Here is a 25215-nt window from a genome sequence, read left to right on the forward strand (position 1 = left end):
TAACCACACAAAATCCAGTTCTACTCCTTCAGATGTCACTTACCAGGGATAACAGTTTTGTGCATATACTTCCAGGTGCATGTTGATTTTGAGTCTAATAGTATGTAATTGTCTAAGCCATCCATGGCAGAATAGCACAATGAAATACTCTTTTCCTGGAAGTGAGTATATAAAGCAACGTTATGTAAAAATGACAAAACATGGGATAACACACACTCACAGCATAGAGCTAAAAATGGGAAGATTGGCTTGATGGAGACAGCTGAATTTACTGTGTCTAAACCCGCTTTAGAATATCCTAGAGCTGAGACATCTGATGGGGTGGAGAGAGCACTGAGGCGGCTGCCTGGGAGCCTGGGTCCCAGTCCCAGCTGTTTTGTTTGTCCTTTGCTATTTCTAGGTGCCAGGATCCTCATGTGCAAAGCGAGGGGCTCTATTAGATCATCTTTAGGGACCACTCCAATGCTATAGAGCCTGTGACTGTGTGACAGATTATTTTAAAAAAAATCTTGGCTGCCCTGAGAGGCATGTAGGATCTTAGTCCCTGACCAGGGATTGGACCCATACCCCCTGCATTGGAAGTACAGTCTTAACCACTGGACCATCAGAGACCATCTGTGACATTAAACATTAGGCCTAAAAAAGTGTATCAAGTATAACACAGAAAGGTTGAAAATAAAAGGCATGCTCCAATGGTCCTCATAGGGTTGACTGTTGACTCCTTAATTCAAAGGAATAATGATCTATGTAAGAACACACAGACCTGATCTCAAGAAATTTAGAGTCTGATGTTCCTCTCTGGCCAACTCTTAACAGCCAATTGGGTATAAGTTTGAAATAAAATCAGCTGAGGCAGAAGGCCAGCCTATAGTTTTTCTTTTTATTATTATTTTGTCTGCCCTGGGTCTTTGTTGCAGCATGCAGGTTCTTTGTGTGGCATGCAGTCGCACAGGCTTTAGGTTCCTTGCAGCATGTGGCATCTTAGTTCCCCAATCAAGGATCAAACCCACATCCCTTGCATTGGGAGATGGATTCTTAACCACTGGACCACCAGGGAAGTCCCAATATTTATTTTTTTAAAGAAGGCCTGAAGTTTTTTACCATCTCCTCCCAAACTCTCTTCTGATAGATATCACTGGGATTGTTAGAAAATCCTACTCCTGTCCTTCTGTGGACCTTCATCTTAATTTAGGATCTTTTCCAATTTGGAAGCTTTCTGTGCCCCAACAGCCAGAGCAAGGGGATTTCGTTGAACTTAATGAATATCTCCGGCTTTTAAGGCCTGGTACTAAGGCTCAAGGGTGCAACGTGACTTGTGTGGACCTGAGGTGTTATTAAGGTGTGTGCTTTGGAGGGGGAAGCTTCTCCAAGCCATCTGGATGATCCTGACCTATTCCTTTTCTAACCTTATTTTACTTACCACTTAGGGCTGCAATGAAGTGAGTCTGGTTTTCCCAAACAGGTGATGAAATCAGCCTCATCACTTTCCTTTTATTTTTTAAAAAGTCTTTATTGAATTTATTACAATATTGTTTATGTCTTATGTTTTGGGCCACGAGGCACGTAGGATCTTAGCTCCCCGACCAAGGATCGAACCTGCATCCCCCTGCATTGGAAGGTTAAGTCTTAACCCAGCCTCATTACTTCCTAGTCACACATTTAGGTCGGTCTCCTGGAGTGAGCAGAACACATGTCCTAAGCACTTTCTAATTTGCCAATTAACCAAACTCGCCTTCCAAGTAAGGGTCCGGAAGGAAGTCACTGTGGACATGCATGCAGTGTGTATGTACACACACCCGAGTGTGAGCCCCTGTGCTCCAAAGTCCAATCTCAAGCAATGTCTGCAATGCTAGCTTATTTCCCATTTTAGCTCCACCTTTTCTCTCCTCTACCCTTGGAGATAAGTGAGAGTTGACTGTAGTTTGAACCCCGGTCTAAAAGGTTAGAAATGGATTCCACAAGTGGGGCTATAATCCCTACTGTTGTGTGCTACCTTCATCGCAGCGGTCCCCAACATGCAGGCTACAGACCGGAAGGTACCTCCAGTCAGATCAGTGGCAGCATTAGATTAGAAATAAAAGTGCCCAATAAATGTAACGCACTTGAATCAGCCCCAAACCATCCCCACCCCCCTGGCCGTGGAAAAACTGTCTTTCACGAAACTGGTCCCTAGTGCCAAAAAGGGTGGGGTGCACTGAGAGGACTTGAACAGAAGTCTGCTTTTCTTCCTCTGTGTGCTTTTTCTTTTCCCCTGTGAAATAGAAATGGGAGTATCAAGGCCGCTGGGAGCACTACACAGAGTTTTTAAGGAAGGAAGATGTGCTTCACAGCTTCTACTACATCTACTGTGTACGGTGGAGCATCCCAACTGCTCGGAGACCCATAGCCCAAATCACTGCCAGTGTGTACTTCACCATCAAGGTCAACAAAAACAAACCTCTGGTAAGCGCTTCCTTGGCTGCCCTCTTCCCTTCAGTGAGACTTCAATGAGAACAGACTTCGCATGTCAAGGCCATTGATGGCCCCTTCCTTGTGAAACTGAACAGTCATATTTCTGTCTTCAATCTGGTGGAGCCCAGCTGTAGCACTTGCCATCACTGATCACGCCCTCCTCTGTGAAATGTTTCATTTGGCTTCTAGAACAACAACATTCTCTCCTGGTTTACTCTACTGGTCCTCTGCTCTCTTTCTCTCACTGACCTCTTCATGTTTGCATGTCCTGAAACTCAGCCTTTGGGTATCTTCTCTAGCCTCTTTTCTTGTACAGTCTTATCCAGTCTCCTGGCTTTAAATGCTACCTCTAGCTTATTTTTTAAAAACATTGATTTTTTCTACACTGGGTCTTTGTTGCTATGTGTGAGCTTTCTCTAGGTGCGGTGAGCAGGGGCTACTCTTCATTGTGGTGTGCAGGCTTCTCCTTGCTTAGTTGCTCTGCAGTATGTGTAATATTCCCGGACCAGGGATCGAACCTGTGCCCCCTGCATTGGCAGGAGGATTCTCAACCACTACACCACCAGGGAAGCCTCACCTCTAGCTTGATTCCCAAATTTCTGTCTCCAGACCAGACTTCTGTCCCTTGGATATTTAAACATCTCCCTTACTGTATCCAAAGCTGAACTTCTGATTTTCCTTTCAAAGTCTGACCTATGCCTTCCTCATCTCAGCTGATGGCCAAAATCCTTGTCATCTTCCTTGACTCTTCTTTTTCAGTCACATCCATTAGGAAATCCTATTGGCCCTACCTTCAAAGTAGGTGCTCAATCCAAGCCTCTCTTCCCACTGCACCTCTACCACCTTGGGCCAAGACACCATCATCCCTCACCAAAGTTATTTCAATAGCCTTCTAGCCAGTCTTTCTGCTTCCACCTTTACCCGCATCCTGTCTCTTTTCAGCTAGCCAGAGGGAGTCTTGGAAAAATGAAATTATGTCACACCTCGAATGTTCCAACATGCTTCTCCAACTTCAAAATGCATGTGAATTACTCAGGGATCTTGTTAAAAGGAAGATTCAGATTCAGCAGGTCTGAGCTTCTGCATTACTAAGAAGCTCCCAGGAGCTGCTGATGCTGCAGATCCACAGACGACACCCTGAGTAGTGAGGGCCTACAGCCCTTGTGTGATCTGGTCCCTTGTTATTTCTGCTTTCCTATTACCCCTGCCCCTTCACTTACTCTGGTCCAGCCACTCTGATCTTGCTACTCCTCAAATAAGCCAGGTAGAGTCCCACCTCAGGGCTTCCGTACTTGCTGTTCCTTCTGACTGAAACCCTCCTTCCCTCCCTAATACTTTACCATCTTCCGATCGTCTATGTAATTTCTTACCTTGTTATAGTCTGCAACCCCACCAGAATGTAAGCTCCATGAAGGCAGGGATTTTGGTGCTGCTGTAAAACAAGACCTGGCAAATAGCTGCCACTGAGTATTTGAAGGAATGACTGCTTGTCACCACTAGGTTGACTGTGAATATGAAATATGCTGACAGCTGCTGTGAAAGGAGTCCAAATGACACCCATGAGTCCAGGGTTAGGATCCTTAGAACCAGGGTGGTACTAACCATGTCTGGAATACAGGAGACATAAAAGTGTTACTTCCCCTTTGCCTTCATCCTTTCACAAGCTATTTGAGGCTCTCCTGACTCTAAGGATGACCACACCATAGTCAGCCAACCATGTCCTGTATTTATCCTATCCTAGTACAAACTTACCTATTTGGAGAGTCTGGAACCTGGAGTGATCTAAAGAGGTAGACTACAAGGAGTTCTCATTTCTCCTGGTGATACAGTCTACCATCAGCTATCTTGCTAACTGGCAAGCTCTAAGATTGGAAAGGGAGACTGCTGGAGGTACATGACACCATGAAGAGAGAAGACCTGGGGCTGAGCAAGAGCCTGGCTCAGAATTCCAAGTATAATTTTGGAGGGGACACTGGATGGGGGGTCACTGAGACAGAATTATAACTGTAAAAGACATTTTAAAATGTCTTTGAACCATGTTCATCTATATGGTTTCATTCTTAGGCTGTCCCTACAAGGTAAGTTGGTTCTGTTGACTGAGTAAACTGGACCACGTAAAGAAGGCACATGACTTCCTCATGCTCCTAGTAATGAGAGCACAGCCTCCCCTGACTTGTTTTCAGTTTTGTGGAGACTCTTAAAGTATTTATTGCCTAAAAGATCTTTTGGGGGAACACAGGTTTGAAGTGACAACTACCACCCACAGATCTCCAATTCACAGGGAAGATGAATTCTAGAAATTAAAGAGTATACTTGTGGATACATATAGCAATGTAAAGAATCATGAGTTGGTATGACTGGTCTTGGCTGACAGTTGTCTTTTTCTCTTAGGACACACCCATTGATGTCTCTTATGTCTTTGAGGGCCATTCATTAGTTCACAGGTAAAGAAAATTTAGAGATTTTAAAAGGGTAGTAGGACAAGGTCATCACACTCCAAGAAGCCAGCAGGCCTGTTTTGTTGTTGCTGTTGTTTAGTTGCTACATCGTGTCTCACTCTTTTGTAACCCCATGGAGTGTACCCCATGGAGTGTAGCCCTCCAGACCCCTCTGTCCTTGGGATTTCCTAGGCAAGAATACTGGGAAATCTTTCTCCAGGGATCTTCCCAACCCAGGGATTGAACCTGAGTCTCCTGCATTTCAGGCAGATTCTTTACCACTGAGCTACCTTGGGAAGCCCTCAGCGACAGATAATTTATGTAATGGTCACTTTTCTTCTTTGGACCACCTACTCCATTAAGATGGGCTGAAAGTAAGAATCTGCTTTTGTTCTAGAAAATGGATTTTATCTGTAATGTCTTGCTTTTCAGTGACTAACAACTTGAGGTTAGTTGCTGGAGTAAGGTGTGGCCAAAGGAGGTCCCGTCTATCGTTTCAATGGGAAACTTCACAATCACATGGAACTCACTCATAAATAATATTCAATAATTCCTTTTCTTTGTACAGCAGCTCTCTTACAGAATCTTTACATATAAACTCACCCTTTTATTGACTGGGCCTAAGGAATGGAGACAATCTTTGCCTCCACCCCCAAAAGGCATTTTGCTCACTAGGAATGTAACAGAGTAAACAGGGAATCAATGGTTCCCTGGCTCAGTGTTTTGTTTCCCTTTAAAAGCTTTTGTTGTGTTTGTTTTTCCTCCTCTGCAGACCAGGAGAAATTCGCTTTCGAGAAAAATGGCTAAGGGACATTATTGAGGCCAAATATGTTTTAATGAATCCAAATATCTTCCAATTCAACAGTATTGGAATCTTCCAGAATATTTTAGGAGATTTCTAATCAGAGCATATTAAAAATATGATACTGTACATCAAACCACAGAATATTTATTGAATAATAAATTTGTGGCATACAATCTAGCTGCATTGTTTTTCTTTGCATTCATTTTCCAGTTGGCAACTTCCACTACATTAGCAGAGTAACCACTAAGTTGTCTTCTATTTTCTAAAAGGTTTTTCCCGTCACTATCTGTATCGCTCAGAGTCTTTCAGATACAAAAGCTGAGTTTAGGGAGTAGATAAAATTCACCTGTCAGACCAAACTGAGATTGGTCCTTGGCTCTTTGTTCCCCCATTTGAGCCTGAGTCTCCAACCTGAACATACCTCTTTCATGGGCACAACCGGGGAACAGAAAAATGGCAACAGTTCTACAGCTCATAATATAACCAGTCTGAAGGGTTTGCCTACTCACAGTTGTCTTTATTTAATGCAAGTTAAGCCTCATTGTTAAACAATACATTCTGAAATTCTGCAACTGGACATGCTGCCTGCCACAAGACAGCGTCACAACTGTGATGGCACCAGGGTGGCTTGAGGGTTGGCTTGATGAAACAGGGAAGGTTCAATCACCACCCTTACTATTTATGGCCTTCTTCCATTCTCACACCAGATCATTTCTTCCTACCATGTCTGTGAAGCTGTCTTGCCTGGCTGTAATATCTTAAACATCAAAGACAAAATTATGAGTGATTACTTATAGGTATATCAGAATACGTATTTAGGTAGACAAGCACTGGAAAGGAACACAGAATACTAAAGACAATTGATGGGGTAAAACTGTGGGTAATTTTTCTTTCTTCTTCTTCAACTGTTACATTTGTGAAATAAATTGAAAAGGAGGGAAAATCTTATCAGAGCAACAGGTGAGGAGGTGGGAGAACTAGGTAAGTCTCCTTGGAGAACAAAAAAATATATTTCAATTACAACAGCCCTCCCATTTGACTTATGGCTCAAGTGACTAAAACACAGTTTGAAGCAGTAACTCTAATGGGCTGAAAATAAAACACTCTTAGCCATTTTATTCTTCCCTCCTCTTTCCCAAAGAATATGCTACCGAAGCTATTCTTTGGCAGATCTTTCCTGAAAAAATCTTAATGAAAGATATGATAAAATTCTGAAATAAATTAATATATTTTCTTTCACTTACTCAATAAGCATTTATTGAGTATCTACTCTGTGGAGGATACAGGAGAATCCAATGGACATCCATAATATTCACATATCACAAAATTGTTACATTTAGGGGGAAGGATGGGGGTAAGGGTTAGGGAGTTTGGAATTGACACATATATGCTGCTATATTTAATAATGGGTAACCAACAAGGACTACTGTACAGCACAGGGAACTCTGCTCAACGTTATGTGGCGGGCTGGATGGGAGGGGAATTTGGGAAAGAATGAATACATGTTTATGTATGGCTGAGCCCCTTTGCTGTCCACCTGAAACTATCATGACATTGTTAATCAGCTATAGTCCAATACAAAATAAAAAGTTTTTAACAACTGTTGCATTTAAACTACCTTGCCTACTGAATGAAAATCAGAGAACAACCCCATTCAGTCTCTAGGAACTAGTAACAAAAACTAATGTTCTTAGAGAACAAAATTTTAAAAAAATGTGGCCCCCTTTTGCACAGTTTGTGGCATCTCAGTTCCCTGACAAGGGACTGCACTTGGGCCTTTAGCAGTGAAAGCACAGAGTCCTCACCACTGGACTATCGGGGAATTCCTGAGAATAAAATTTTTAAATGGGAAATAAAAATTATGTTTTATTACACAGGGAAATGGACAGATTATGACTCACAAATTTGGGACCTAGTTTCAACTTTTGCAAAGAACAGATGTATTAGGCTAGGCAACAATGATGATAGATCACAATCACTTCAAATTCAGGCATCATAAATGTTGCCACGTGCCAACTGGCTGTTTAGTTCATTAATTGTGGGTTAAAGGTAGACATTTTCCTAGAATGTATGTTAAGTAGTAAACTTTTTATCTATACTTTAATAAAGTATATCAAGTATACTTTCACTGTTTTGTTTTAAAACTTAAAAAAAAACCTTTCAACTATTATAATACTGGAGTGGGTTGCCATTCCCTTCTCCAGAAGATCTTCTTGATCCAGGGATCGAACCCAGGTCTTCTGCATTGCAGGCAGACTCTTTACCATCTGAGTCATCTGGGAAGTTAGCTTATAAGGAGAGAGGGTCTTTTGTAACAGCAGAGCCTGAAATTCCCGATCATTCAGATAATTTATACTTATCTTAGGCACATAATAATGCAGTTCAAAACAACCTTAACAAAAACAGCCAAAACTTCTATTATCCCCTTCCCACTTCCCTCCTATGTCTTAACAACTAAACTTGAACAAAAGGAGGGAAGAAAAAGATCATGATCTCACAGTCCCAGAATTTTTCATTTTTCCCAAAGTCAAAAGTCAATAGTAGCCAAAAAAAGTGATAAAGTGAGAAGTTAACCTGAATGACAGATGTAAAAAAGAAACTGAAAAGTTTAAGCATGTTTAAAATGAAATGAAGTACAGACTTTAAAAATTTTTAATATCACATTATCTTCATCCTTATGACATAATGAAGTTAAAGCAATGATTCATTATATTTTTCCTTATTAAACTCAAGATTATTATTGATTCCTATTCATTTACAGTGTTCAAATAATGATCTAAACACAGTTCAGATGGAAATAATGTACTTACATTTACACAATAGACTTCCCAATATTTATATTTGAAAGAGCCATTCTTAAGTAACCTGTTAGGAATTTTAAACTTAATGTTCACATTTTCAATTCAGTAAGTCTATGGGTTAGACTTTGCTGTTTGGTCTGTTGGTTGGTTTGGGGGTGGAGGTAGGGACTAAAATCAAAATACATTATTTCCAGAGCAGACAGCATATTGTAATAAACAAGTCAATCTTCCAATTCTAGATTTGCTTTTTTTCAGCCATGCCTTCTTTCTGTTAACAAAAGTGGCCTCCTGTATCAACACAGAGGAGTGATTAACTTCCACAAGTTCATTTGGGGTGGGCATCATGTAGAACTCGTGGCAGCACTGTCCCATAATGTTAAGAGTTCAGTTCCTCATTTCACCAGCACTCTCTCTCAATGCCTCCTCCCCCAACACAGTAGAATTTCACTCATAATTTGGATTTTTAAACCAGAAAGTTGTTTTGGTTAATCCAAAATAACCCAAAGAGCTTGCTAAAGTTATATCAATACGCAGCTTTTTTATAGGACTGAAAGAATTAAATAGAAGGCACAGTAGCACTGTAAAGCTTTTTCAGATCATAATCTTTTTGTGTGTGTATATATGGAACCCAAACTTTCTTTTTTGTTGTTAAAAACGTCTGATGAACAATCAGAAAATCCTTATTTGTCCTCTTTCCCTTTAGTTTTTCTGTATACCATCTCCCGAAAACTGGCCAGGATCTTGTTTTCTCTCTTTCGTCTCTCTTCTTGGTTAAAGGATGCAAGGGCTCTCTTCTCATCAGCACTATAGATCTGGTTCTCTTTTCGCAGACGCACAGCTTCCATTCGGCGATGCCTGGAGATAATTGTATTTTTGGCTTAATTTCTCAGTAGTTATTCTCATAGTGCTTCCTCACTAATCCTTTCCTAATACAGAGTGGTCAATTTAAAATGCTGACAAATAGAAACTTTCTCTAATGGGTTAGATTTTCCAAGGATCATTCATTTTATCTGCTGACATGTCCTTTGATTAATTTCTAGTAAGTAAATAATGATCTCTGAGGTTCTGTCAATAGAGTGAGTTATTAATTTCAAATTCTAAGGGTGTAAGTCTAGTTCTGATGTTTCCAGTAAGAAAAGCAAACAGGCAAATTATTAAACTTCCTAAGTGGTAATGCAGACTTGATAGTAGGACAGATAAGATTTAAGTTGTCATCTAGCTGGTAGAACTTCAGAGTTCTAATTTATCCTATAATCAAAAGAACTAGGTTTAAATCTACAACTGAATCTTTCGATGTTTTGTGGGTGGATTTAACTTCCTTAGAATCCAGTAGCAGTTCACAGAAAAGAAAGAAGGGATTTTAGCCCAAGGGCCAAATCAGGAAAGCATAGGCTCTGAGGCAGAGGGAAACTCTTAGATCATCTTCAAAAGGTCTGCTTATTTAGAAGGAAAACTTCACGAAAACCTGCTGCTTTTATGTGTATGTACGCAAACCTACACAATCAATTACAGATGAAGCTTGAACTATGCCTAGAAAAACAGAGCAAACTGAGTAAGGTGAAGAGGGGAGACTCATTTCAGGTTAGTGTGAAGGTGGGGGAGTGGCAGGTCAAGGAGTCAAGGAGATGACACTGTATTTAGGTTGCTCAGGGTATAGTGAGTAGAGGAAGTGATCTGGAACAGAAAGTGCTATATGAATAATGCTGTAGTAAACATCCATATACACATCTCCTGGTACATGGGAAAGTCTTTCCTCTTGGGTACACAGGTATGGAATTGCTGGGTCATAAACTATGTGAATGCTCAACTTTCCAAGACAACATCAGACTGTTTTCCAGAATGGTTGTTACCAGTGTATACCACCACTAGCAATACTTAAGAGATCCTATAGACTCACATCCTATCAAATGCTTGCAGTTGTTAGAACTTTGAACTTCTATTGAATGGGTGTAAAACCATATGTCCATAAGTTGATTTCCATTTCCAATGATTATGAACATCTTTTTCAGTTTAGTTCAGTTCAGTTGCTCAGTCATGTCAGACTCTTTGTGACCCCATGGACTGCAGCATGCCAGGCCTCCTATGCATCACCAACTGCCAGAGTCTACCCAAACCCGTGTCCACTGAGTTCGTAATGCCATCCAATCATCTCATCCTCTGTCGTCCCCTTCTCCCCCTGCCCTCAATCTTTCCCAGCATCAGGATCTTCTCAAATGAGTTAGCTCTTTGCATCAGGTGGCCAAAGTATTTGAGTTTCAGCTTCAACATCAGTCCTTCCAATGAACACCCAGGACTGATCTCCTTTAGGATGGACTGGTTGGATCTCCTTGCAGTCCAAGGGACTCTTAACAGTCTTCTCTAACACCATAGTCCAAAAGCATCAATTCTTCTGTGCTCAGCTGTCTTTATAGTCCAACTCTCACATCCATACATGACTACTGGAAAAACCATAGCCCTGACTAGATGGGCCTTTGTTGACAAAATAATGTCTCTGCTTTTCAATATACTGTCTAGGTTGGTCATAACTTTCCTTCCAAGGAGTAAGCATCTTTTAATTTCATGGCTGCAATCACCATCTGCAGTGATTTTGGAGCCCCAAAAATAAAGTCAGCCGCTGTTTCCCCATCTATTTCCCAGGGAGTGATGAGACCAGATGCCATGATCTTAGTTTTCTGAATGTTGAGCTTTAAGCCAACTTTTTCACTCTCTTCTTTCACTTTCATCAAGAGGTTCTTTAGTTCTTCTTCACTTTCTGCCATAAGGGTGGTGTCATCTGCATCTCTGAGGTTATTGATATTTCTCCTGGCAATCTTGATTCCAGCTTGTGCTTCCTCCAGCCCAGCATTTCTCATGATGTACTCTGCATAGAAGTTAAATAAGCAGGGTGACAATATACAGCCTTGACGTACTCCTTTTCCTATTTGGAACCAGTCTGTTGTTTCATGTCCAGTTCTAACTGTTGCTTCCTGATCTGCATACAGATTTCTCAGGAGGCAGGTCAGGTGGTCTGGTATTCCCATCTCCTTCAGAATTTTCCACAGTTTATTGTGATCCACACAGGCAAAGGCTTTGGCATAGTTAATAAAGCAGAAATAGATGTTTTTCTGGAACTCTCTTGCTTTTTCGATGATCCAGAGGATGTTGGCAATTTGATCTCTGGTTCCTCTGCTTTTCTAAAACCAGCTTGAACATCTGGAAGTTCTTAGTTCACGTATTGCTGAGCCCTGGCTTGGAGAATTTCGAGCATTTCTTTACTAGTGTGTGAGATGAGTGTAACTGTGTGGTAGTTTGAGCATTCTTTGGCATTGCCTTTCCTTGGGATTGGAATGAAAACTGACCTTTTCCAGTTCTGTGGCCACTGCTGAGTTTTCCAAATTTGCTGGCATATTGAGTGCAGCACGTTCACAGCATCATCTTTTAGGATTTGAAATGGCTCAACTGGAATTCCATCACCTCCACTAGCTTTCTTCGTAGTGATGCTTCCTAAGGCCCACTTGATTCACATTCCAGGATATCTGGCTCTAGGTGAGTGATCAGACCATCGTGATAATCTGGGTTGTGAAGATCTTTTTGTACAGTTCTTCTGTGTATTCTTGCCACCTGTTCTTAATATCTTCTGCTTCTGTTAGGTCCATACCATTTCTGTCCTTTATGGAGCCCATCTTCGCATGAAACGTTCCCTTGGTATGTCTAATTTTCTGGAAGAGATCTCTAGTCTTTCCCATCCTATTGTTTCCCTCTATTTCTTTGCACTGATCACTGAGGAAGGCTTTCTTATCTCTCCTTGCTATTCTTTGAAACTCTGCATTCAAATGGGTATATCTTTCCTTTTCTCCTTTGCCTTTTGCTTCTCTTCTTTTCATAGCTATTTGTAAGGCCTCCTCAGACAGCCATTTTGCTTTTTTGCATTTCTTTTTCTTGGGGATGGTCTTGATTCCTTTCTCCTGTACAATGTCACAAACCTCTATCCATAGTTCATCAGGCACTCTGTCTATCAGATCTAGTTCCTTAAGTCTATTTCTCACTTCCACTGTATAGTCATAAGGGATTTAATTTAGGTCATACCTGAATGGTCTAGTGGTTTTCTCTACTTTCTTCAATTTAAGTCTGAATTTGGCAATAAGGAGTTCATGATCTGAACAAGATCATGAACATCTTTTTATGTGTAGCCATATATTTTTTTATTCTGACAAATGCCTGTTTGTGTAATTTTCTCACTTTCCTTTTGTTTACAGAAATTCTTTAAATACTCTCTGTACTGACTCTTTATCAGTTGTTTGTATTACAAGATCTTATCCCAGCTTGGAACTTGTCTTTTCACTTATTTTAAGATGTTCTGATGAACAAAAGTTGTTGCTTTTATCTCAGGTAAAGTTATCAATATATTATTGTGTGGTTGGTGCATTTTTTGGTCTTCTTTAAGAAATACTTCCCCACCCCAAGATCTAATAGATATCTGTTCATATTCTATACTAAGAGTAATGAAGTTGTTTTTGACATTTAAGTCCATAATCTAGCTGCACTGACTTTTAAATATAGTGATAAAGGGTTCTACTTTCATTTTTCTCCATACAGGTGACCACTTTCTTCCTGCTCCATTTACTGCCTAGTTCCTTCTTTCCCCACTGATTGGAGAAAGCAGCTCTTTCATGTAATGAAGTTCCATACATGAATTAACTCTACCAGGCTCTCTATTTTATTCCACTGAACAGTTCATTTGTTTCCCCACTCTTTGTGAAGTGCTGCAAGCTTCATAATAAACCCTCATATCAGTAGGAAAAATCACCTTCCTGCTCTTCTTCAGAAATGAGATGGCTACTGTTGGCCCTTTAGTCTAACATTTTAATTTTGCAAGAACTGATAACTCTACAGTATTGCCTTCCTATTCATGAACATGGTATCTCTCTATTTAGGTCTTCTTAAATGTCTCAGTGTTTTATAGTTTTTCCTATAAAGATCTTAGACTTCTTTTGTTAAGATTTACTCCTAAGTCCTTCATATTCTCTGATGATACTGTTATAAATGTTTTCCTTTCATTTAATTATATTTTCTAGTTGTTTGTTGCTGGTACACAGAAATGCAATTGATTTTTGTGTATTAACTTTATATCTAACCATTTGTTAAACATTCCTGTTATTTATAATTCATCTGAGGATTTCTTAGGATTTTCTATCACTCAAAAAAAGTGACAGTATTATATCCTTTGTTCCAATTTTTGTGCCTCTCATTTCTTTTTCTTGTCTTATTGGTTCTTAGATATAATGTTTTCAAATGTCAGTCCTCAGAATTCCAAGATTCTGAAGATGCTTCAGGGGTCCTGCAAATATTTGCCCACTTTTAAAAGTTTATGAAGTTTTAAAATTCAGCTTGATCTTGGTATTGAAACCCTATTAGTTCACTCTCCTTGTTCTTCCTGGTATTTTGCTTTTTCTTCCCCATTTTATATTCCTTTTCTCACACTGAAACTGACCTCTGTCATATCTTTTTTCACTCTTCATTCTCAGTATCCAGAGGACTAGAGAGTCCATGTTCTCCACAGAGAACTACAGGCAAACTCAGAAACTTTTACTGTCTTATGAAAATGCTTTTTTAACTACCAGAATGCCACATTGCTCATGCGGCACTGATAAGTAACCAAATTTAACTATCTCCTCCAGAAAATAAACTATCTGTATCAAACTATGAATGAGAAAACAACACTGGAAAGACTAATTCTTTGACGCTGGAGATACAACTGAGTTGCATACCTACCTGGAATTTTAGACAACTATATTTATACCAATAAAACCAATAAAAAACCAACATTTATACTCTACTTTTCGTTAGAAATGGGCACTTAATGAACATACCTGCTACCACTCATTACATAACCTGAACATTCAAATGATGCAATTTCTTCACTTGTCAAGCCAATTTCACCTCTTCGTGGGATACGTTTTCCAGCTTTTACATATTCAGCCATAGCTGCACCTTCACCGGGTAACAGAGCATGGCCATAGCTACAAAGTAATATAGAATTAAGAAAGGGTTCATTATAAAAGAAAGCACAAAAATCATTTCTCTCAGAAAACAGTAGGAATAACAGTTACTGGGCAGCATGCTGGGAAGCCTAATGTAAATTACCTTAATTTATTTAGGGAACACTGCACTGTGACCTATATTACTAACCCAGAAATGCAGAGATACTTTGGAAGAATAAAAGGACTGATGTTAGTGAGCATATATTCATGGTTTACAATTATGGATCAATTTTCCCTACAGCTGTTGTCTTTATTGCTTCTGCCTCCAGTGAATTCCTTTTCCCTTTAAATACAAAGCAGAGAAATAATATATCTCAAATTAACATATTTTTAAAACTTACGGCCAATAATAATGCTATACAGTAACAGTTCTCTATTAACTTTCATTCAAGGGGACTTTGAAAACTACCATCCTGGGACTTCCCTGGTGATCCAGTAGCTAAGACTCCATGTTCCCAGTGCAGGGGGCCTGGGTTTGATCCCTGGTCCGGGAACTAAACCCCAAATCCCACAACTAAGACCTAGTACACTTGAAGAAAAAAATTTTAAAACAAAAAACAAAAACTACCACCCCTTCATTCAATTCACTAAATTCTTCATATCTATTAAACTCAAAGCTTGTAATATACAGTAAAAATAATCTCTGTTCTTGTGGAATTTATACATTAATAAGGATATAACACTAATACAATGTAGAATATATATTACAATGCACAAAAGAAAATGCTGTGAGTACTGAAGAATTAAAGAGGGGTAGGAATCACACCTACCTGTAGAGGGAAGGTATTGGGAATCAGCACATGCCCCTCCTTTTGAAAAGGGCTTTGAGAAATGTTAAGGATTTTAACAGGAAGGAATTGGGGTTAACGAAGAAACCAGGACTGGGAAAAGAAGGGAAGGCATGTTGGAGGAAGAAGGTGAAAGTGCACAGAAACTTTGGGTCTAAATAAGGGAGTAGTGAAAGATATACTTGGAAGAGTAAGTTAGGACCATACTTTTGGGAAGGCACTTCAGAGATTATAAACATGCTCCTACTTACTTTAGAGGTTTATCATCTTGAGAGGCAAGTGTTTTGGGAGCCTCTGGGCCAATCAAATCTGAGGGCTCTTCAGGCTCTGCAGGAAAGATATTCAGAAACATATTCACATTTTGACTAATCAGTTAATTCAGTGTTTTATCTGTTCTGAAGTCAAACTCTATCAGAAGAACCTACTTGATCGATCCTTCCAGGGATTCTCCAGAAACTCTTCTTGGGACTCTTTAGAACTTGAGTCACTGGAATCTTTTCTGCTCTTCTTAGACTTCTTTTTCTTATATTTCTTCCTGCATTGATTATAATTTGATATAAATTGATTTAATATTCCCAGGTTAAAGGGCATCTTACTTTTTCAAGGCAGCGAAAGACTGATTGAAATGATTTGGATGCTCAGCTTATTCAAATGTGTTAGAGAAGAATTTGTATTAAAAAATTTAACTTATTTATTTCACCATAAGCTGGCTCAGACAGTAAAGAATCTGCCTGCAATGCAGGAGACCCAGGTTCGATTCCTGGGTTGGGACGATCCCCTGGAGAAGGGAATGGCAACCCAATCCAGTAGACTTGCCTGGAGAATTCCATGGACAGAGGAGCCTGGTGAGCTACAGTCCATGTGGTCGCAAAGAGTCAGATAAGACTGAGCAACAAACACTTTCACTTTCAAGGGAACAATAAAACATAGTTCTCATGTTGTACAAAGATAGCAGAAATAAAGCAGTTTAAGAAAACAGCTCTTATCAATTTGAACATCAGTAATTTTCAGTATAATGGATTAAAAAACATCATATATGTTTGAATCCTTGGGCTCATGATGATAAAAACCTCAAAAAACCTCAACTCATTATTTTGAAAACTCATAAAACAAGTAAGCAATTATTCCACCCTTCCTAAACTTCAGGGTAACCAAATAGTTAATGAGGGTAGGCTTCTCATATAGAATTATTTTACCTAATAAATGAAGAATCATTTTGCAATCCCTAATGAAGTAAGGGACCTCAACAAAGACTATTGATACAGGTTAATATGACAAAAAGAGATGCCCAGATATTATCTGCCTCCTGCTGGAAGTACACAGTACTACTTATGAAGTATTCCTACCAAAAACTCAAATCTGAACCTTATCAAGTGTCTAGATCTAACTATCTATCAATCTACAGGAAATATAAAGGACAGAAAGCATGTTAAAAGGATACCGTAAGAATACAACCAGCAAAATCCACACTGTAGGAAACTCTCCAGGGCAAATGATATTGTTTCCTCTACAACTAAACTGCAGGAACAAAAAGGGAAGGGAAAGCTATCTATTTAAAAAGATGGAAAAGACCTACCAACCAATCACAATTCATGTACATTGTTTAGATTCTAATTTGAGGAAACTATTTGAAAAACTGCTGAGACCTGAATGAAGAATTATTATTAAATATTTTATGTGGATTAATAGTACTGTACTTTTTTTTTTTTTTAAGAATGCCTATCTTTTAGAGAAACTTGCAGTTTTATGGATGAAATGATATCTGGGACTGGTTTCAAAGTAACAGTGGGGGTGGACAGCAGAGACTGTCAATAAGTTGATAATTGTTCAAGCTGAGTGATAGTTAACAGAAGTCCATTATACTATTTTATACAATTGTACATATTTTTAAAATTTTCCATAATAAAAATTAAAGAAAAAACTGACGATCTGTGTTTCTTCTTCTTTTCCTTTTTCTTGGCTTTCTTTGCTCTCCTTTTTGTATCTTCATCTGCAAATTAAAGCATATTATAATTAAAAAATTTTTAACTCTAAAACCTTAATACTTCTGAGTAGATAAATACCTTATAACTCTTCTATTTGTTGTTACAGAGGATTTAATTCATTCAAACATTTATTCTTAGGAAATGTGCAAGGAATGAGGGACATAGAAATTAAAGTTGCACTAAGCATTTGGTTCTATAGGGTATTATTATTAACTTGATTGCATGAGATAATAGTATTGTGATTAGATAGGAAAATGTCCTTATTGTTTAAAGATGTACACAAAGATATTTAGGGTGGCAGTGTGATATTTTAATTTACCTTGAATATCTCAACAACAAAAAAATCCATATTTGAAGCAAACATGTCAAAATGCTAACAGATGGTACACCTGAGTGACGAGCACTGTATATGGCATTAATGACACTACTCCCTTCACTTTTCTGGATGTTTGAGTGTCTTCATGATGTTTGTGTTTGGGGGGGTGATTTCCAGGAGCTCAGTCTAGTGGAGGAGACAGAGGGAAGGGGGTCAGTAGAATCCGAGTGACAGGGAAGTGGGGGGCGGTGTTCTGGGCGCACAGAGGAGTCTCACCATCAGGCTGGTTTGGAGAGGGTGGGTGAGGAATGGTTGACCGTGAAAAGGTGACTCTTAAGCTAGTTCTTTCTAAAGTCGGTTTTATTACAAAAGTAATGCACGTCCATCCATGCAGTGAGTAGGCCAAGCCACATGCAAGGAGAGACTGGCACTGTAGGCAGCCGGACTCTGTACCACATGGCAGAGTCAGGAGAAAGGACGTGCAATATGAGGAGATAAAGTCACTCTCAGGGCACACAGGACGCTGCAGGAGAGTGACAGAGTACCTGTGATGAGAAATCCACAGAAATGTGTCCCCAGAGGAGGCACCCTCTGTCAATCACCAGCCATGGGAGGGCACCAAAAGACGGCTTTGTTGTGATGCAGCCCCACAGGAAGTGTCTTCTAGAAATCAACTGCTGGCCTGAAGGGTCCCCTATGTTATGCCTCTGAAAATCACACAAAGCTGACTGCTGAGTGTGAGAATCTCACAAGAGATGCTCCACTGGGATGATGCAGCCCCCTATGGCCTGGTTTGGCACCACATGTCTCAAAGACTGACCCCAACTTGGTTCGGTGCCACACGCCTTGTGCAGCTACACACAACCACTCTGGAGTCACACCGCTTAGCTCCAAATCCCAACTGTGTGACCTTGGGTATGAGCAGACTTATAATCTGCTCGGGTCCTCTGTCTCCCCAACTCTAAGATGTGTCTGACAGTGACTGTGTGGATTAAACAGCAATAATGCCTATCAGGCACTTAGCAGGGTGCCCGACACAAAGTCAGTGCATGTTCAAAACTCTGGGTTATTATTATTTTAAAGAACCTTTTTCTAGCAAAAGCTTTGGACTTCCTTGGCGGTCCAGTGGTTAAGAATCTGCCTGCCAATGCAGGGGGAAAAGGTTCAATCCCTGGTCCGGGAAAATCCCACGTGCTAGGGAACACAACTAAGTCCATGCGCCACAACCACTGAGCCTGCACACTCTAGAGCCTGAGCCCCACAACAAGAGAAGCCGCTGCAATGAGAAGCGTGTGCATCGCAATGAACAACAGCCTCCACTTGTCACAACTAGAGAAAGGCCCCATGGAGGAACGAAGATCCAGCACAGCCAAAAATAAATAAAAGTAAAATAAACTTTAAGAAGTAAAACTAGTTTTGAAGCAAGGCGGGCAGAATGATATTGGCTTTCTTACCACTGGAGTCTGTGTCAGAATCAGAGTCGCTGTCACTATCATCAGAATACTTCTTGTGTTTTCTTTTAGATGATTTTTTCTTCCTCCTTTTCTTGGATCTTTCTTTTGAATGACTAGACTTCTTCTTCTTTTTCTTTTCTTCTACATAAAAAACAAATAAAATTACTTCTAAAGAAGTATTTCTTTTTAAATTTTTTTAAAAACTTATTTTGTACTGGGGTATAGCTGACTGACAATGCTGTGACAGTTTCAGGTGACAGTGAAGGGACTCAGCCATACATATACAAGCATCAGAAGTATTTCTGAGTATCGATTTTATTGTATTTGAAATACTGAAAAGGAAATGATGACAGGCAATTTGAGTAAAAGTAAAGTCTAATGTTCAACTATTTATAAATGTATTTAAAAAAATTTCTCAATAAAAAAGCTCTCAATTAAAAAAATACCTTCTGAAGTAGAAGCTGAACTGGTGCTTTTCTTTGGCTCTTCATCCTCTACTGGTGTATGTTCATCAGAGCTGAATTTTAAAAAAAATGGTAATAAGAATCAGAAGAGTGTTAAAGGCAACCTACTGAATGTTGTTGTTCAGTCACTCAGTTGTGTCTGACTCTTTGCAACCCCGGGGACTGCAGCATGGACTGAATGAGAGACACCATTTGCAAATCATATCCGAGAAGAGATTAATATTAAAAAAAGAAAAACCCAAAACCCAAAAAATAATGTGATTTTACAAATAGGCAGAGGATCTGAATAGACATTTTTTCAAAGAAGACACACAGATGGCCAATAGGTAATAAAGAGATGTTCAACATCATTAATCATTGGGGAAATGCAAATCAAAACCACAATGAGATATCACTTCACACTTGTTTGGATGAATACTATCAAAAAGACAAAAGATAACAACTGTTGCTGAGGATATGGAAAAGAGGGAACACTTACACTCTGTTAGTGAGAATATAAAATGGTACAGCTATTATAGATTCCAGAATGGAGGTTCTTCAAGAAATTAAAAATTGAACTTCATATCACCTAACAATCTCATTTCTGGATATGTATCTGACGGAACTAAAATCAATATCTCAAAGAGATATCTGGACTCTCATGCTCACTGCAGCATTACTTACAATAGCCAAAATGTTAAAACAACCAAATATCCATGAATGTATGAATGGATAAAGGAACTATGAGAAACACACACGCATACCCCACAGCAGAATATTATTTATCTTTAAAAAAGAATGAAGCTTGCCATTTTCAACAACATGGACAGCCTGTGAGGGCATTTGCTAAATGAAATGTCAAACAGAGAAAGATAACACATGATCTCACTTATATGTGAAATCTAAAAAATGAAAAACCACCACACCACAGATACAGAGAACGAGTGATGGTTGCCAGAGCGCAGAAGGTGGGGGCAGGGCATGGGTAAAACACATGGCGGGGATCCAGAAGTACAAACTTCCAGTTATAAAAGAAGTAAGCCATGGGGATGTGATGCACAGCACGGCGACTGCAGTTCATAATGCTGTATTGCATATCTGACAGTTGGTAAGAAAGTAAATCTTAGAAGTTTCCATCACAAGAAAAAACTTTTTATAACTATACATGGTGATGGATGCTAACTAGACTTACTATGGTGATCATTTTGCAATATATACAAATATTGAATCATCATGTTATAACATGCCTGAAACTAATATTGTATGTCAAATATATCTCAAAAAATTATAGGGGGTGGGAAAAAATAACAATTTTTTAAGAAGAAAAAAGAACTTTCAGATAATAATGCTTTATCACCCTGTCGCAAATTACAGGTTTACCTGTCAAGCACCTTGTCTCAACTCTAAAGAAAACACAGAAATAGAGCAAAGGGTAGATGCAACTTCTGAATGGCACCAAAGAGAGAAAAGCCGCAGTCCATAGGGTCGCAAAGAGTTGGACATGACTGAACAACAACACAGAGGAAAAAAAAAAATAAGGAAAAGGAAAAAGCATTAGGCCTTTAATAATACTGAATACAGGAAACTAAACAGACTCAGTATATTCATTTTTAAAAACTTTTTGTAATGTTAATGTCTGACATTTAATCAGTTACTGGATTGAGAAAAAATAATTCAAAATAATATAAATGTGTTTGTTTCAACACTGAACCCTTTTATGAATAGGAAATTAGCATCCCATGAATTACAATTTAAAGAGAACAATTAGCATGCTAAAATCCACTAGGAGCATGTTTTAATCCTAAGGTATGTTTAATGTTTTTAAAACTCAAGGCACAGAATAGCATAAATCACAAGAAAGAGGGGAAAAAAGAGCTATAGTTAAGGTTCTTCACTTAACAAAAATTTTGACCATAGACTCTGGATTTAAACAAATGTTGCATTTAAAAAAAAATATATATATATATATATTTAAATTTTATTTTTATTAATTGAAGGATAATTGCTTTACAATATTGTGTTGGTTTCTGCCATATAAGAGATGCATTTTTTAATCACTTACTCTGGTTCTGGATTCTTTGGAGAAAGTCCCCACACTTCAGGAGCTCCCAATTCTCCAATCCTCTCTCTCTCACTTAGTCTCCTAGAAGAGATAGGCAGGTAAACTGTTTCTTAAATGTATTATAAGATTCAAAGGGGTCTACTTAAGTCCTGTTTTCCCTCTACATTTTAAACTTTAAACTAATAATAACTTGGTTTAAACTCAAGAACTTCCCTGCCAGTCCAGTGGTTAAGACACTGTGCTACCACTGCAGGTGATACAGATTTGATCCCAGGTTCAGGTACTAAGATCCTGCATGCCACAAGAGGTGGACAAATTTTTTTTTTAAAGTAAACTCAACATTAGGATCTAACTCAATATTAGGATCTAATGTTCTGATGTATCTGATGTTCTACCAAATAGTACAAACTACAGACAGCCCGATAGGCCTGGCCAAGATTCAGCCTGGGAGGCTGTCCAGTGTGTCATTTCCAGTACATGCATCACACAGCTCCCAACTGCTCATTTCATCTTCTGCAATATGTGACAAAAATGGTCTTACATTTGGAAATAACTTCATTTGTTTATGTATCCTTATGAAAGTAAAGAGAATTCTCTACTTCTGACAAGGTCAAACCTTCGTTTTCAAAAAGTCAGGAATTAATGAAGAAAATAAAAATGAAGCATTAGAAGTAGAAAATAAAGGGACCTCTGAAAGTAAAAGAAAAGTTTTGACAAAACTTTACTTAATGAGATATAGTGTTTGTTTTCTGTTTTTCCCCTAATTATTTTTTTCAAAAAGGAGTAAATTCTCTATCCTTGGAAGACAAAATTATTTTATGTTTGTGATTTCTTCTCTTAATTTTTGATATTCCTTATAAACACACAAACAATACACAACAAAAACTAAGGTTTACTTCTTTAAACGTCAGCTGCTGTGACTCCACTTGTTTAAAAAAAGAACCTTACTGAAGAAATAAAATCCTTTTTGATTTTTTAAAACAAATTATTTTTTTCTTCCTTATTCAGGGGAAAAGGTACAATTGTGCAGAGTTAGACTCAGGTTTCCTACTTGAAGTAACATAAAATCTAATAGAGGACATACTTATAGCTAAACTTTGAATACATACATACAGGATGAAGAATGCTTGACAGGCTAAAAAGACCAAACAGTAAAGTTCTTATCCCTCCTGCCACCCAACTTCGTGGATACTTTAAAATTATTTATCCTCTAAATGTACAAATGCAAATTTCATCCAAGGAATTCTGACATCTATTGGTGAGGAATGTCTAGTATGGAAACTGGATGCTTTTTGATGGACACAGCCTGGGGGTAACTTTCTGGAAATTTCAATTTGGAGAAGTCAGTCTCCAATCTATCTTAGGACTGTTTTTACTGTTTCTGTTCCCATGCACAAAATACTAACAGCTAACACTTAAGGGCAATTTATTGTGTTCCAGGCACTAAATCATTACATCTCTAAAAAGCTTTTGTACTAATTTTTCCCTTTTACATGGTGAAGAAATCAAACTAAGAGAGGTTAAGTAACTTGCCCAAGGTCACACAAGTATTAAGTAACAAAGGAGGGCTTCAGACTCAGGCAGTCTGATTCTGGAGCCTGTCCTCTTAATTACTAGACTTTAGTGCTTCCCACTTTTGGAAGAAAAAGATTCAAGCTATCTCCCAATTGTTGAAACCTTAACCTGCCCCTCAATGCCTGCTACACTTTTTAATTTCTTGTACTTTTAAACACATACAGTATGATCAGTACAGTGTCTGACACACAATTTAACACTCAATAAGCATTAGATATTAAGAATTACAAAGCACATAACTGCTATAAATGAAGTGTAACCTTTAAAAATAGTGAATCACTATATTATTGTACACCGGTTACTTAAAAACACTGTATATCTACTATACTTCGATTTTTTTAAGTAAAAAAATTAAAGCTTACAAAACAGTAATTATAATTCTTTTCCTTTCTCCTTATTCATTTTCCTCTCCAATACTCACTGTCATTAAACGAGATCTGATGTCAATCTGACCTCATTTTTCAGGGTCAAGATTGAGACCGCTTAAGATCTTTCTCAATGTAGTCCAATCTTATAGTTTAGCAGATCATTTTTTCCTACATTTAGTCAAACATCTTGTTTCAGAGGTTCTCCTCCCCTCCAATTTAAACCTTGTATCTCAACCTTTCCCAAGTCACTACAAAACAACTCCACTCACTTATCCTATTGTCTCAAACCTGTTTGATCATTCAACAAGCAATGGCTGCGCACCTACAAAGTGCTCCGCACTGTAAATTTTGTGATCAATAATCTGGGCTCTTCCAAGGGCTCAGTCTACTGGGGAATGAAAACGTGATCACTAACGACAACGACACAACCAAGTAAATGCTGTAATTCCCGCAGGTCCGAGGCTCTTGACCATGCCCGCAACAAGCCAGGAGGCTGGAAGGGGTAGCGGGAAGGAGACCAAGGCATTAGATGAAGGGGCCGAAGGATGAGCGAAAAACCTAACGATGGAAAGGGATGAATAAGGCGTCATCGTGGGTGGACTGAAGGAAGGGATGAAAACGCGCGCCAAGTCAGGGAGAGAGAGCGAAATGCGAATAGTCGGGTGCGGAATGAACGATAAATCGGACTCTAAAGGCTGGTGGGCTTGCGAAAGAAAGTGCGTTCGTCTCACTCACTTCTGCCGCAAGCTCTCCTCCCTCTCCTTGTCCAGGAGGCTAGGCCACGGCTTGTCGCTCCCGTAGGGGCGTGAGTAGCCGCCATAATAGGCGGACGAGGAGGCAGAAGCGAAAGGGGCGCCGCGCGGTGCGGAGGGCCGCTCTCGAGAGCGTGACCGCGAGCGCGAACGGTAGGACTGGTTTCGGGAGCCTTGGCTGGGGCCACTCAGCTGATGGCTGAGGCCATTCCGGTCCCCGGACCGAGAGCAAGAGCGCGAGCGCGAGCGGCGGCCGCGCGGGGAGCGAGAGGATTTGCTAGGCTTAGGGCTCTTCGAAGAACTGCGACGCTTCCCCCCGGAGCTCGAGGCCTCCCACTCCGGGCTGCGGGAGCCAGACACCGGAGCCATCGCTATTGCTGGGTCCCTGAATCCGTGGGTGAAGGGGGCGCTCGAGCGAGCCCGGAAAAATTATCCGTTGCCTTGGCTCCCAGGACCGGCAGGCTTATCACCGCCAGAACCCGAGGAAACCTTGGAAACAGTTCCGGGTACGTCGGCAAATTCCTTCCCCAGACCTAGGCGGTCCTACTGACTCAGGGACGGGATGTGTGTACTCTTGTAAGGAAGCCGGTGGGGCAACAAGGTTCCCTCATCCTTCGGGTTCCGAATGAGGCTGCTCAATTCTAAGCTCTACATGAGACTGTACTTTTTTCATCGTTGACTTGAAAGACTTAAAGGGAAGGACGACAGACCACAGGATACGTGTCACTAAACAACTGTATGAACAATAAGTACTGTGTAACTAAGTAAGTAAATAAACAATTGTATGTCTATGTATGTATGCATGTAAGTATAAGTTCCCAGGCGGCGCTAATAGTAAAGAATCCACCTGCCAGTGCAGGAGACATAAGAGACGTGGGTTCCATCCCTGGGTCAGGAAGATCCCCTGGAGGAGGGCATGGCAACCCACACCAGTATTCTTGCCTGGAGAATGCCATG

General features: G+C 39.6%; 2 protein-coding genes across 5 annotated transcripts in view; one reads left to right on the forward strand and one right to left on the reverse strand.

Annotated features, from left to right (window-relative positions):
• AKAP14 (A-kinase anchoring protein 14) overlaps positions 1-5871 on the forward strand; it is a 19406-nt gene extending 13535 nt beyond the window's left edge. For 3 of the 4 annotated variants that reach the window (XM_061408564.1, XM_061408565.1, XM_061408567.1), the window contains exons 4-6: positions 2263-2442; positions 4843-4895; positions 5662-5871. In XM_061408564.1, coding sequence (XP_061264548.1) covers positions 2263-2442; positions 4843-4895; positions 5662-5791 — 363 coding nt within the window. In that variant the 3' untranslated portion in view covers positions 5792-5871. The remainder of the gene's footprint in view (positions 1-2262; positions 2443-4842; positions 4896-5661) is intronic. The other variant, XM_061408566.1, reaches the window with a different exon arrangement.
• On the reverse strand, positions 5703-24788 carry NKAP (NFKB activating protein). The gene is made up of 9 exons (XM_061408562.1): positions 24242-24788; positions 21564-21644; positions 19505-19575; positions 19059-19199; positions 17230-17293; positions 15729-15838; positions 15555-15630; positions 14345-14494; positions 5703-9350 (listed from the first exon to the last, which is right to left on the reverse strand). The coding sequence occupies exons 1-9, from the start codon at positions 24625-24627 to the stop codon at positions 9176-9178; spliced, it is 1254 nt and encodes a 417-aa protein (XP_061264546.1). The 5' UTR covers positions 24628-24788; the 3' UTR covers positions 5703-9175.
• Positions 24789-25215: the final 427 nt, after the last annotated feature.

This window comes from Bos javanicus, chromosome X, assembly GCF_032452875.1.
Source record: "Bos javanicus breed banteng chromosome X, ARS-OSU_banteng_1.0, whole genome shotgun sequence".
Taxonomy (NCBI): Eukaryota; Metazoa; Chordata; class Mammalia; order Artiodactyla; family Bovidae; genus Bos; species Bos javanicus.